The sequence below is a fragment of the Thermobia domestica genome, chromosome 12, assembly GCF_964235325.1.
Source record: "Thermobia domestica chromosome 12, izTheDome1.hap1.1, whole genome shotgun sequence".
In the NCBI taxonomy this organism is placed as follows: domain Eukaryota; kingdom Metazoa; phylum Arthropoda; class Insecta; order Zygentoma; family Lepismatidae; genus Thermobia; species Thermobia domestica.
In genome coordinates, this window is record NC_137465.1 from 204,279,138 (window position 1) to 204,294,838 (window position 15,701).

General features: G+C 36.3%; 1 protein-coding gene across 1 annotated transcript in view; it reads left to right on the forward strand.

The window, feature by feature from the left end:
* The window catches only part of LOC145666956 (equilibrative nucleoside transporter 1-like), a 56,710-nt gene that overhangs the window by 16,506 nt on the left and 24,503 nt on the right, over nucleotides 1-15,701 (forward strand). The window contains exons 3-4 of the mRNA XM_081734582.1: nucleotides 185-330; nucleotides 8,718-8,803. Of these exons, the coding sequence (XP_081590708.1) occupies nucleotides 185-330; nucleotides 8,718-8,803 (232 nt within the window). The remainder of the gene's footprint in view (nucleotides 1-184; nucleotides 331-8,717; nucleotides 8,804-15,701) is intronic.

A 15,701-nucleotide genomic window follows, 5' to 3' on the forward strand; every position in this document is an offset into this window, starting at 1 on the left:
TCTAGAATATGGAGGAAAAGGAGGGTTATAGTTCATCAAATTATATTCCTGTGAGTCCAACGTTTTAACCACTAGACTAGAGGAGAGACAAATGTTAATTACAATAATTTTGAAACAATTATGGTATTAGCAACCAATGTGGTTGATGACCTTATTACATACACTAACCTTTGATTGTTTTCAGAGGAACTATAAACATGAAAGTCTTTGCCTCTTTGCTGACGGAAGTGGTGCTTTTTGTTGTGACAATTGTTTTGGCAATGATTGATAGTTCAGAGTGGCCAGGCACATTCTTTGGACTCACTATGCTCACTGTAGTTCTTATCAATGGTAAGTTGCGTAACATTTTTTAAAAATCATGTATGAAACACGGAAAGGAAAGATACAGAATTGTAAATTTAAAGCAGTATTAAAGAGTAATGATATTGCTTCGAAAACTATTTTGGGATGACATTTCTTTACTGCTACTTAAAAAAGAAAAAGTTTAAGGTCATTTTTTATCGCTCAGATTATATGAAATATAGACCTACAATTTATACTTCCCTTCTCCATACAAAGTATAGTAAATAGTCCAGTCCCTAGCAATACATCTGTAGGAATTTCATAGTTAACGACATTTCTCTTCATATTAATGGAGAACGTGTTTATTTGAATAAAACAATATGAGATAGACATTCTGTGTCGCGGGCATGACCTCAGAATCCGCCATTTTGGAAAATGGTCGATTGACGCCCGTCAAATTTCGCAGACATGCACTTTAGCGCTTCTTATGTTCCTTCTAATTATCCGTTTGTCATAAGTAATACATCGTTGGAAAGAACATAGAACACAGATTCAAACGATATGTAACTTGTATTCATACTGTCTAGCTGACGTTTCGTGTTTTCAAGGCTGACGTTTTAGTGCCAATCTTACTAGTAACATCTGATGCGGTTAATATACGAAGAGCAAGTAAAGATTTGCACAAAGGCTGTCCCAAGCGTTCGGCTAATGTATGAATGGGAATTGTGCTGTTTGCCGACTTCATCAACCAAAGTTCCTGTATTCCATAAGAAATTATCATCTGATAAAAGTGCAAAAGCAGAATTGCAACATCCGTATCAGATGGCATTACAACGATTATCGAGATTTCTTCCTGTAAAACATGGATGCAGTGTGGTATAATTCTAAGATCTGCTTCCTCAATGTCAAATTCCAATTCAGAATGTGATTTTATTACAGAAATAAAAAAAAAAGAATATCGCCAGGGTTCTTGAAGAATTTGTTGTTGTGTCATTGATGTATATTCGAAACTCTCATTCTTGTACCTTTGAAATTATTGTGTCTTTAAAATACTCTTGCAGCAACTCTTTGTTCCTAGAAGACGCCTAAAATGTTTCCATCTGCACGGGACATCATGTTGAGCTATCAATAGTTAAGAGTTTAATTGAATCAGCCATCTTCCTTCTCTCTCTTGTTCCTTGCTTTATTGACCCTTCTATTTAGCTGTCCAACACGAAGTTTACTCGACATGGCTTCCTACTCTTTACAGACATATCCAAGACCATTTTGCACATTTCCTGGAAAGTTTTAATGTTTTTGGCTGGAATTTTTCTTAGTTGGTTCATCCCATCAAAACAATACAAAAAGGTTTTCTGGTTACAGTAGGAAATATACAAATATCAGGTACTAAATTCTTGAGTAGCTCAGATAATAGTGTGTGTTTCGTAGTTCCTAAAGTAAAGCCATCTGAATCAAACAAGTTATTGGAAAGTGTGATATCGTACTTCAAAATTTCATCAATATCATAGCCTCTTTCCTTAGCAATTTCAAAAATCCTATAGCATTTTGTGTTCTCCTTCAAAGTTTTTTTTTTTTTTTTTTGTCATAAGATTGTTTAACTTTAACTGGTTGGTCTCGTTTATATCTTGGTTCCTTCAGTCTTACAACAGGATCAGACAACAATTTAGACTTATTTACAAATCTATCAAGACGAAAATCTTCGTAAGCCTTGACTCCTCTCTCTAGAAAACTTAAAATTAACTCTGCATCTTCCGAATGAACAACTTCTTTAGTCAGAAAGTTATGCAACTTCATAATTCCAGCATGTGTTCGTACGGATTGCCACAATGAGTCTGCATAAATCGTAGAATGGACTGAACGTGAGATTCTAACTGCAATGCAAGACTTTCTGTCAGTTCATGATGTAAGTCAAGCTCGCAAGCGACCAATGTGGTATTAGTCAATTCCCTAAAAGTATTGCATATAAACAGAACTTCGTGGTAAACTAATTCCCATTCTGCGACATACTCTTTTCGTCGAGTTTCTCCAATTATCCCACCACTTGATTTTTGACTCCGGTTTATAGTTTGTTCTAAAACCATATCAGCTCCCACAGCATTGAATTGAGTATTTGTACGCCGAACAACAAAATTACCTTCAATAAATTTGGCATAAATGTTGGATGATCACCGCTCAGCAAATTCATAGTTTCCAATTACAATGAACACCATCTGACATAATTAACACAATTGAAAATTCTAAATATTAGTAATAACTGTTGCACTGTCTCTAAATGTAGTAGCCATAGTCCTTCCCTATCAGCTCGAAGGAGATTTTTTAGAAGTGTTACCATGTGCAAAAATCCATTCCAATAACGAGCCATTTCATTTCTTTCCATGCAATCTGAGACAAAAGCTCTTAATTCGTGACGAAGATCAGAAATGAAATCACTCAGTTTTTGATATTGTTCTTGAGCATAAGGCTTGTTTCTATTATGCACTTCATCTAAGAGGATTTTTGCCTCATCTTTTAATTTTTGAAACTGCTCCCCAAACTTCTGAAAAAATTATTTCCATTGCATACGTTCAATAGCATCTGCTAGCATTAAAAATGCTTTTAATGAGTGATTGTTACAGTTTAGATTTGATGACATAGTGTTGACATCGAATACCCTATTCTCTGTAAAAGCATTCCTGACAAATTCCAGTTCCTGACAAATACTTTCCAATGCATTTCATAACAATTTTGGACATGTGGAACGATCCTAACATCAATATCTTTAAATTCTTCCGGGTTCATAAGTTTTATAGTTAGAGCAATATGATAGATTCATTCATCACAAACAATTGGTAGTGCTTCTTGACGCAGCTGTTTCCTTATATCTTGGAAATTCTTCATAGCTGTATATACAGCTGCCTCATTGGTTGCAGGATATGGAATTATTGGAAGAAATTCTACTTTTTTCTTTAGAACGTTGGCCGAAGATATAACAGCGTTGAAGCTATTCCATGTAGGCACAGTTTGTCCTCTACACGAGGCAGGCTTGGCACAAACATAATTTTCTCTTTGTTTGCAGCTAAGTTACTTTCTTTATATGATGTTTGCAGGGCCTCTGGAAATTTCATTGATTCTGGGAGATGTAATACCCTTTCACGATGGTAATAATTTTTAAGGATTTGGCATGGTAGGTGCATTGGCATTCTTTTGCTTTTATCATCTAAATTCATGGATGAAACACTTGGCTTTGTCGGAAGAGTCGTTGAGGCATATTGAAAGAGTACCATGACAATGTCATGTGTTCCATGTAATTCAGATAAAGTAGATTCCTCATGATCAAAATTATCGAAAGCGCCTACAGTAAACCCATGTCCTGTTAGATTACTAGGAAATGGCACACTACCGTTGCTTGAGCTAATGGCATATTTAATCAACATTTGCCGATTTCTCATAAGATCATTGTAGCTTATAGATAAACCTAGCTTGTTGAAAGATGTAATAAGTAGCTTGCTTTTGCATTTTTCATATATCGCATGAGCATTCATTAAATGAAGAGGAGTTTTCTTCTGGCCTCTGTGAACATTGTAGTAGAGAATTTGAAATAGTGACATTGCTTTCAGTCCTTTCCCTGTCGCCTTTTCAGAAAAGTTCTGTAGTTCACCTTCTTCTTCACATTCCTCCTCAATATCTTCGTTATTTGGAAACATTTCTGATCGTTTCATACTAAATAACTCAACAAAAAAGCTTTGAACAGCACTTGGTATCTTTGTACTTCTCCATGCTGTGTTAAGTTGCGAAGCATCACAAAATTGATTTCCCAAACCGAAATCAACATTTCTTAAAGCTGATTTAAAGGGTTGGGCTGCTTCTTTAACATCATCATATGCTCTTACTTTGTCTGCAATTTCTTCTGCACTAATTTTAGATAAAAACACCATCAAAGACTCTTTTCTTTCTTTAGGTTTAGAAAATCTAATAACTTCTCCATATTGTCGCAATAAAAATATCTTAACTTTTTTGTTGTTTATTACAGTTTTGTTAGCAGTATCGTTTATCATATCTCTTATTTCGCTTAGTGTAAATCCCCAACCACTTTCAAGCAAGGGTGAAATCATGTCATTCACTCTCTGGAAAGCTGAAACTTTAATATTGTCCACCTTAGGCACATTCTCACGATATTGACGTTCATATTTAGCAAAGTATCACTCAAGACAAAATTTGTGATAATATACGTCGGCACCAAACACAGCAGCAGGATCTTGTAAATCACAAACACGTGTAAATACCTCATCTTGAAAGTGAGTTGTAGCATTTAGAAATCGCGTCGCTCTATCACTTTCACAAATTCTGAACTTTTGTCTCACACCAGAATGTCTCACATGGTTACAAATAACACAAGTTCGACTGTCTGCATCCACTTCACTTGCAGTTACTTTCGATTGCCGCACTGGACGTTCTCTGTTCATGAAGTCTCTAATTTCTAATTCATCATAATCTTCATTAGTTTCTTCAGACATAGTTTTAAGTTTGTCAAGAGTCTTCTTCATTGTATACGTCTTGTAACATTCATTATTTGAATGGTATATGTAAAACGTTGATTTTCTTTTAAGAATCTTCAATCGTTTTCCAACAGCATCACATTGTATGGCATTTCCCTCCAAAATTCGTTTGCGCCCACACTCAGATGTAGTTGGAACTTTTCCTGGTATATGTCTTTTTGACAGATAACACATTTTGACAGATCAACAGTCTCTTTCTGTTCAATAGACCTGTTAAGGGGCACTTCTTTCCCAGATTTAATATCCATAATCTTTGCTACTCAAATTTATCTGCAAGAAGAAAAGGTGGAAATAACAACTTTCAAATAAGAAACTGAAAAATAAATTTACATTTAATTTTTAGTAATTTAACATACTAATGCGTATATCATAACATTAGACATGTAACTTTCCTGGTTTAACATTACACAGTTCATTAAAAATAGCTTCAATTGTGATAAAACTAGTACCTGTAGGAATTTCATACTTGACGACATTTCTCTTCATATTCACAGAGAACATGATTGTTCAAATTAAAATATCTGAAGAAGACGTTCTCCGTACCTGGCGTAACCTCAGAATTCGCCACATTGGAAAATTTTGATTACTGTGAATGTATAAGTGAAATATATCATACGTTATATGTTAAGTTTTCCTCATATGTGACGCTACAACATTTATAGTCGAAGTTGAATTATATATGGACAAGTTAGTTTCAGTTAGTTAGTGGTAGTGCAGAACAGTACGGAAAGAGGAGGGGGCTCCATAAGCCTAATAATAAATGTGCTTCATTGGCAAGATTTGTTTTCTGATTTTTCGCTTACTTTCTATAACACCGATCAGCGTGATTGTAGCATATGTTTTACAGAAATATCTAAATTAAACTCGGAATTTTTTTTGTCAGCGTGCGGTAAGTGTAAGTGTTGCTAGCTGCCTAAGAATTAAAAAAGCAAGCTATTTTCCCCCTAAATTTTAAGTTTTCTTCTTCTTCTTCTTCTAAAATTTAGACAGTATGAACACAAGTTACATATCGTTTGAATCTGTGTTCTATTCTCTTTCCAACGATGTATCACTTATGACAATCGGAGAATTCGAAGGGGCATAAGGAGCGCTAAAGTGCTTGTCTGCGAACTTTGACGCATGTCAATCGGCCATTTTCCAAAATGGCGGATTCTGAAGTTATGTCCGGGACATAGAATGTCTACCTCATATTTTTTTTATTCAAATAAACATGTTCTCCATGAATATGAAGAGAAATGTCGTCAACTATGAAATTCCTACAAAGGTATTGCTAGGGACTCGATTAAAATCCCATCCATGCTTCGTGTGGAATATTGTACTGTATGGGGCAGAAACATGGGCATTACGGAAAACTGATTGAAAAAGATTGAAGGATTTCGAAACGTGGGTGTGGAGAAGAATGGAGATAATCAAGTGGGTCGAACGAAAAACAGATTGGATTCGACGTTAAGCTGAAAGGCCACGTTTCATGTATCCTCGAAGCAGAAAGAAATGTTACACTAGAAATTAACTAACATTTTCCCATAATTTGGTGACCAAAATTAAGGTTATTGCGAAACTATTTCCGATTTTTGCATCTGGTTTGTGATAAGATCGGTTTCATGTGAACTTTTGTATGTTGATAATCTTAAGAAGATATCTTGAGTTTCCTTTTTAAAAAATCTTAGTTGTTAATGAACTGAAGTACTAGGTTTACAGTACCTTTAATTTCAAAGCTTTAACAATTAATTCTTATGTATTTGATTGGTGCAAATGAAATGTCCGTTTTAGTCTGACAGTAAATTCATCTCAGCACAACAAGACATAGGTGGACTAATGTCAAACACAACCTTACACAGTGTTACATGTTTCTAGAAAACAGATTGGGGTACACAGATAGTCAGGAGATAATGCATTGTTGAACAGAGTCGTTTGAAATGCACCATGGAGAATACAGAATCGAGTGATTTTTCTCTACTACTTCAAATTGGAACATCTTCCACAGCAAAACGCAAGAAGAAAAAAAAAATATTAATTAATCAATTAGCAGTGCATTCGGGCCAAAAATGTCAAATGAATAAACCATTTTACGTTGTTCTGTAAAATTTCATTACGGTGACGGCATTGCAAAGTACCCACATTGGCACCGACCACATCAGTCGTAAGTTCCTCAGGAACACCGTGGAAACAGACTCTCGGAAAAGTGTTCGTCCCATTGCAGATGAGATAAAGGAATTCGCAGGCGCGGTAACTTATAATACCCGTCTTCCCAGGCATGTACCGGTGGTTCCGTACTATCGGTAAGGAAGAAAAATCGTATTCATGGGTGCAACATACGACACCGACAAACAGTAATGGCCGTCTGGAGGTGTGCAGTTTCTTGAGTACAAGGAATAACCGAAAAAAAAATCATGCATCGGACTCGTGATAACGGTACTACATGCAAAATAATATTTGTCGAGTACAGATTTAAAATCGATCTACTATGTTAATCGTGAATGGTTTCTTAAACTACTTCTCCAACTACAAAAGCTGTTGTTGTTAATATGGTGGTCTAGGGTGGGATTGATTCATTATTTTTTTCATCAGACGAGGTAAAACCATTAATACAGATCGTTAAGAGGCCACTTCACTGCGAAACTAAACTACCGCTAATTTTACAGTATCTTCAAATAGATAAAAAAGATAATCGAAAAGTGGAACAAGAGCTCGCTAGACAATATTATTTTACATAAGATACCGTCATCACGACTCATTTATCTGCTTACGATTTCCAGCCATTTAGAAAATAGGCATTTATTTTCGCGTTTTTAAGTGGCTGCAAACGAAAAGCTACTAGGTAACTCGTGATAACGGTATCTCATACAACAATAATATTTGTCTAGCACAATCTTGCTCCACATTTGATTATCTTTTATCTATTTGAAGATATCACATAATTACTGTAAAATTAGCGGTATTTTAGTTTCACGTTGATTAGACCTCTTAAGAGCTGAACTCCATGTGAGCACTGAATATTCGTCCGTAATATCGGGGGGCGCAGTGGCTCAGTGGTAGGGCGTTCACCTCTGGTGCTTGGGGTCCCGGGTTCGATCCCAGCCCCCGCCAAGTGAACTTTGTGGTGGACAAACACCGTGCTCGTGGGTTTTCTCGGGGTTCTCCCGTTTCCTCCCACTTTCTTCATTCCACCATTTCACTCATCTCTCATCATCACCGTCTCCTTTAGCCTAACCGGCATAACCGTGGGACGTAAAACTTAAAGATTTCATTTAAAGATTTCATTTCGTCCGTAATATCCAGCAATGGCCAATAGACACGGTGCCTTTGTGTTGGACGACGATGCTCTTCCAGATGTAGCACAAAGGACGGTTTAGAGTATGGATATAGAGTATGGAACCCTTCCTCACCCATAATGTTACCCTGTTATCTCTTCCGCCGACTACCACATTGTCTGACACCTCGATTCTAGGTACTTCCTAGAAAGAAAGACCTTTCCTGATGATCATCCAGTTGAGGATTTCTTCGCATCGCAGACTATATATATATATATATTTTTTTTTTTCCACGGGATCCAATGTTATTGTTGGCCAAGCGATGGGAAAATACTTCATTGTAATTAGACAGAGATTATTTAGATTAACTAGATATTGTAGTGTTTTTTTTTTTCCTTTCTTTCCGACTGTTTTTGTCTTTGTGAATGACACTTCTAGGGCGAACAATTGAATCACACAAAGTTAGTAGAAATATGCAGTATATATGAAAAGTAGAAATTTTATTAAAATGCAATATAATGAAAGTTCATTAATGACTGATTTATTATTATTATTATTATTATTATTATTATTATTATTATTATTATTATTATTATTATTATTATTATTATTATTATTAATTAATTAATTTATTTATTTTGAATTTCAGTGTGCAATGGCATCTACCAAAACTGCATATATGGTCTGGCTGCCAAGTTTCCCATCGAATACACAGGAGGTGTAGTGTTAGGTTCAGTAAGTTTTTATTTTTTTTTTCTATTGCTACTGTATCTGGGTGTCACTAAAACATTGTAGTAAATGAAATTAGTAGGATTCTTAATCATGGAATAAACAAAATCAAATAAAAAAAATATTCTTCTCGAACACCATGTTTTGACACACTTTCGATCTCTGTTGGCAGGAAGGCTATGTAAGATGAGGCCTAATGCTTAAGTGGAATCTGAATCATTGCAGTGTATTCGACGTTCTTCCATCGGGAATCGAATACGGAACCTCGAGCAACATAGACATACGTGCTAGCCACTAAATCACCCATATGGGCTTATGAATTACCTGAAGCAGCAAATCAAATTAAGAAAAAGATAAACGCAATGGAGTCCCTAGTAGCAAAATCGGTTGGCCCACCGTTGAGAAAATGGTGGCGAAGCGACATACAAACGTCAGCCCAACGTCAGTTTTAGCCACTTTGGCAACCATTTCCTAACCAAAAGAGGGGTTCTCCGACATTTAGCCAACGCTAAAGTAACTTATTTCTTGGTTGGGAAAACAGTCAATTGTAGTATCGTTGCGTGAAGGTCGGGAGAATAGTTGGGTGGCCAACCATACATTTAACCACCGTAAGTTTTTCCGCTATATGCAATTACCAATCATCACTCACCGTTTTGACCAAATCTCACTCAATCCCCAACGGTGGGTCAACCAACCTTGCTACTAGGAGTGAAGGTTTACTTTAAATACATTTTATCTTGGATTGCATTCCCAAACATTTTGGATCAAGAAGTATTTAAAAAAATGCAAACGCCACACAATTTCGTCTTTGATTTATTTTTTTTTAAATCATTCACTAGGATCATTTACAGATCACACGCGATCGATAGGAAGAGGGTGACATGAAGCAATAATAAAAAATATCAATGAATGAGATGAATAGTAACACTGCCCCTTGCCGTAAAGTCCAAATTCCCCTTATGCGTATCCTAACGGAGTATACAAACTTTCTCTCTCTTTTTCTCACAGCTTTGGTGATTGTACTTCATTTCCTCGCGCTCTCAACATGCCGTTGCTACTTCTTTCGGCAGGAATAAACTGGCAATTAAATAACTTAGAAAATTGGTCAGTTTCAACGTAATATCAATGTTGTCAATTGGCTAGCGTACTATTCCCACTGTTCGGTCTACAGAATGAGTTAAAAGTCCCTTGCTACCCGTTATAAAATGAAAGCGAGTGTATATGTACAGAATTGGTAATTGTAGGGACTCGTTAGGCCGAGAGAGAACCTTTGTAGTGCGTTAGGTGAACAAATTCAATCTTACTGGCCGCGATTTTGAATCTCACTCAAAAAGTTTAAACATGAAGGGGGTTATGTAGTATATGAAACAGGGCTAGAATTCTTAGGAAAATTCAATGGAGTAATCAAATTTAACATAACTGTAATAACTATGAAGTTTGACCAAATGAAACGCCATGTTGCTCTATGCATGTTTGCGGATGTCTCCCAAGATGTACAGGAGCAATGTCTCAGGTATGTTTTGTGCACATACAAATGATCCAGATTCCTAATTTTTACGCTATATACCATTGCCTTTAGGTAACCCAACAAGTAAAAGTCCAATGTGATAAATCAGGTGATCTGGCAGGCCTTTCCATTGGCTCACGTTGACCAATAAATTGACCAGGAAATTGTTCATCTAGATCATGAGGTGGCGCCTCATTACGGTAAAATAAGAGAAAACTGCCATTCGGGAGCAACATTAAGGGACGAATGAGTTGTTCTAACATGTTCAAGTAACGCTTTGCAGTTAAGGTGCCAGGGGTAACAAATGAGCCAGTTATGCATGTCCTCCAGATTCCTGCCCATACCTTCATTTTCCCTTCACCAATTATTTCACCCGGAACTGTCCACTTAAGGTTCTCTCGAGATCAGTAGCGTAGAATTTGTTTGTTTACCTTCCCCGTAACGTAATAATTTACTTCATCAGTGTGTAAAATTTGCGTTGCAAAGTTGGAGTCCTGCCGCAATTGTTCCTTGCCCACTCACAAAATTGTAATCCTCATAAACATGTTGGTGCAGCTGCAGCTTGTAAGGATGAAACTTATGCGTCTGCAACACCCTACAAACGGAGGTTTGGTTGATATGGTATTTAGTAATAATCGGCGTGTGTTTTGCCGTGGAGACTGAACAAACGATGCAAGCACTACCGAAGCTGTGTCTTTGTCAGTGGCACTTCTGGAACTACCTTATCGTGTCCTGTTTTCGACTGTACCTGTTGTTTCAAAATTGGTCAGTAAATGTGCCAATGCAAGGTGAGAAACTGAAGGACGTTGAGGGTGCTTTTCATTGAAATTACAAGCTATGGCACTGCCATTTCTATCGCCCCATATTTTGACGATCTCGATGCGGTCAGCTTTGGCTAATGACACGGTTCAGCACCTGGAAATGAGATATAAATGTGAGTTTCATGTCATTGTAACCTCAAAGTTATTCCAATTATGTTAAATCTGAATATACCATCGAGTTTCTTTTAAAATTCTCTTAAATGGGAACGAGATTCTAAATGGCGGACAAGAAGATGGCGCCCGTTCACCTGACACACGCCATAAAGCTTCCTCCTCGGCGTAACGTGTGCTTACAATTACCAATTCCGCATATCTATCCTGATTTTCATTTTATAAGGGCTGGTAAAGGACTTTTGACTCACCCTGAAAACAGTCTGCATTGTTAGGGGACGTTAAACTTCGACCAGTCAATTAGCAATAGTTATTCGTTCTAATAAAAGTAATAGCAACACAACTAATTCATTTAAGGGCACAAACCACCAATATCTATGACACAGTTATTTAAGGAATTGGACAAAACAAATGAGTGTGATGACAAAACGTTGTGGGTAAGTCATGTACATAGGTGGGTTAAAAAGTAGTAGCAGTACTGATCTCCTTTCAGAGGTTGTATATTTGCACTACAAGACTTCCGTATCTGAAAAGGAAATAAGAGGCGATGAAGTGTAGCGGGTGGTAACAGCAATATTCAGTCAAAAGCTGGAAAGTAGAGGAGGAAAGTGGAAGCGTCATGGGGGAGGGGGACTCGGAAAGACGTACTACCATGAGCAAAATAAATGACGCGTCTCTTTATTTTGAAGTTTTTTGAAAATATCTCCGTTTTCTTTATATGTTCGAAATTTCGGAAGGTTTCCCCAGCAGGACAGGTTAATAACAAACCCGTTTTTAATATTTGTGTTAGATATTAGCTTAAAATAAAGAAATTAGAAGCAAAAAACATTAAATCGACAGAAATCTCGAGAATTACCAACTCTGCTAAAGTGGGAAATTTTCAAGAACGCGAGGGAATTCTGCATTTCAACACGAAGCAGCGACATCTATGTCATTGAGAGAAATGTGGATTAAATCTACAAACTAAACTTTTAACGAATATTTCTAGTATGTCTTATTATATGCATTATCTGCAAACTCCAAATATATGAATATATGCTAAGTATTAACAGAAAGATAGAGCAAATAGTGGAAATTATCTATGGAAAAGGACGAATTGCTAAGACGATCGTAATGAAATATCGTCTTTACCGGAACAGGCTCAGTTCACGTAAAAAGCAAATAGCTGAGTTAGTTAAAGCAACGAGTCTGTATGCTGAAGGTAGCGGGTTCGATCCCCTGGAAATGCCGTTGTCATTTTTATCACTACACTACGATTATTTTATTTATTTTTTTATGTGGGAAAGAATCAAATTGTAACGTATGTGTAAAACTCATGACGATACCAAAAAAAGAAAAAATGCCGTTGTCGCACTTGCACTAGCGTCTCTAATTTTGTTTGCAAACAGTTTCGTAATTATTTCCCCTGTGCTCACTGCTCACCATATGCTCGCTGGCGCATAACGAATGTTTCCCAGTAAATGTTAATTCTAATTTGGAGAATTTTATAAAGTTTCACAATATTTCTCACTAGATAGTCTTCTATCTACGTGTTTGGATATTTTGATAACAAATTTCCCTATTAAATGTTTCATTTTCCCTAGATGTTTAATTACGGAAAAGTTTTACAATGTATTTGTATTGAATTGAAATTGTTTTGAATTTACTACATAAGGTAAGTAGACGCAAGGAGGAGAACTCAAGTAATTGATATTCTACGTAAAAGCAACCTATAGAATGATGATGCTTCTTACCTTCAGCACATAATCTTTACGTTAGAGAGTCAGACAGAGAAAAATCCTGTTTTTCCTCCTCTATGACCACCCATCTTAAACCTCTACATATCGTTGTTCGTCTCACAAAATTTCGGTGCTCCAAAAACATTCAAATAATAATAATAATAATAATAATAATAATAATAATAATAATAATAATAATAATAATAATAATAATAATAATAATAATAATAATCCTGAATATGCCATCCTTACATAATGTAAGGATATCTTAGTTTCCTAGTTTAAATCTTAAATATCTTAGTTTAAAATGCTTTCTTTAGTACGTATTTGAGCAACCATGTAGGAGGGGGTACGACTTTTTATTTTGCCCCTCTCATTTCAGTACCCTTCCAACAGAAAGTAATTTTTGATAAGCAGGACAGACAAAATGAATAAGAAATATATTTACAGCATCCTCTCCCCTTTCATGATTGGAATATCACGTAATATTTTTTATTCTACGAAAGATGGCCCTGTGCGGTTAGGGGTAGGTAACTAAAAGAATACCTAATATATAGCGCCCCTTGATTGTAATATTACCGCTTCTTTATTTGTACGAAGGAGCCCCTACACAATCAAGGGTGACAAAAAGAATAGGAAGAGTGTCTATTGATTCCAGTGGTGGATCCAGCACGAACTCCTGGGGGAGGGGAGGGGAAGTGAAACATTCTTTTGATGATGTGAAGCTGTCACAAATTACCACTTAACTAAACTAAACAATAGTGGGGGGAACCGGAACCCAGTCAGTTTAAATTGATGTAAAAGTTTAATTTTTGGCTTCATATTAAAGTTTTGGTTTCAAATGAGAGTTTCAGTCCAAGTGGTCAATGATCAAATCTCGTGGGGCTCTTCAGTGTAGGCTAATACGTCCCCCTTATGAGAAAAGGCAAAATTGTTAACATGTTTATAACTTTCGAATTTTTCGTCTATTTTAAAGAAATATTTTGCTTCGTATTAAAGTGTTGGTTCCAAATGACAAATTCAGTCCGAGTGGACAATGATCAAATCTCCGGGGAGGGGGGCTCTTCAGTATAGGGGGCTACGGCTCCCTTATGGGAAAAGGCAAAAATATGAAAATGCTTATAACTTCCGAATTTTCCGTCTATTTTAAAGAAATTATTGGCTTCATATTAAAGTCTTGGCTTCAAATGACAATTTCAGTCCGTGTGGACAATGATCAAATCTCGGAGGGCTCTTCGGTGTAGGGGTTTCGGCTTCTTTATGGGACAAGATTCACGTAGTTGATATTGCAAAATTGTTTTATATATATAAGTGGAAACTTGCACCATTTGGTTAATTTTACCTCTTATGTTTTGCAGATTCATATTCCAAGCAATAGTTACTCCGCAGAGCTAAAAGAAGGCACTTACTAGTTTCATTAAAATGAAATGTCTTTTATGAGAGGAGCAGACGAACGAACAGGCACCCAAACGTTGGTTGAGTCGTACGGTTGAAACTCGTTAAGCTCGCTTCAATTATTATTATTATTATTATTATTATTATTATTATTATTATTATTATTATTATTATTATTATTATTATTATTATTAGTATTAGTATTATTATTATTAAAGCTTTTTGCTCCTAATTTAGTTATTTTACTTTATTATTTAACGAATATATTGAAAATTGTCAGAGACACGTATGCAGTAATTTATTTCGGGAGGGGTCCGACTTCAATATTAGGATAAATTATAATAAAATTTTAAAAGATAATCCCCAAAATTAGGCTAAATTTACAGAAAAGTTGGGGTTTCAGAGGGGGTCCGGACCCCCTGGACCCACCCCTGAATGCGTCCTTGTTTGTCAGTAACATTTCCTCATTTTGAAACCCTCAAAAACTTCGGATAGACTATATAAAGGAAAACGAGTTATTTTCGATAAAATATCACTTCAAGGAGACGCGACAGTTTTATTGCACATGGTGGTATCCAACGTTCACAAGGGCAAGAATTCCTTCCCTTTTATTCTTTTGCTATTGTGCTGTATCGAAAGGTCAGGTTTGTAACATATTACTCCTACGAACAAGCATGACTGGCAGATAGGAATACTGAACACAACTCCAGAGAAATGCATGCTGAACTTACGTCTTTACGCTTTGGTGATTTGCCCTCAAGGTCAATCGAGTGGTAATTCAGACTTCGAACAGTTTAGATAATGAAAAGCATGCCTCTTAATATAACAGACTTCTTTCGCGTAAGAAATCGAAACTCAGTTGGTCAGAGCAACTAGTCTGTAAGAATTAGGTTGTTAGTTAGTTAGGAGCCCAGTACGAGTAAGGGTTTTTATTACTATTGTTTTTATCTTTTTTATGTGAGGAAAAATCAAATTGTGACATCCCGATATCAAATATATTTGATTAGGTAGCTTTGTCTTAGCTAAACTTTAAACATCAGTAACTGTCGAAATTATTTCACTAACCGATCACTTACTGAACATTTCAAACACGTCAAACCAGTGGCATAACATGAAGGTTAACCTCTCCTCCGCAGTCCTTAGTTATGCGTCCGTACTTTCAAGGGCGGACTAAGGGCCGGGCGACTGCCCGGGGCGCCAGAGAAAGAGGGGCACCAAAACGAGCCTCAAAAAGTAAATTTTACAATGTGCTTTCTACTGACGTTTTTGGTTTATATTCTTGTAAAGTAGTGGCAATTATATGATCTTTTTCCATTTCACTATGGAAGAAGAGAGTTTCATAGTACTAAGGG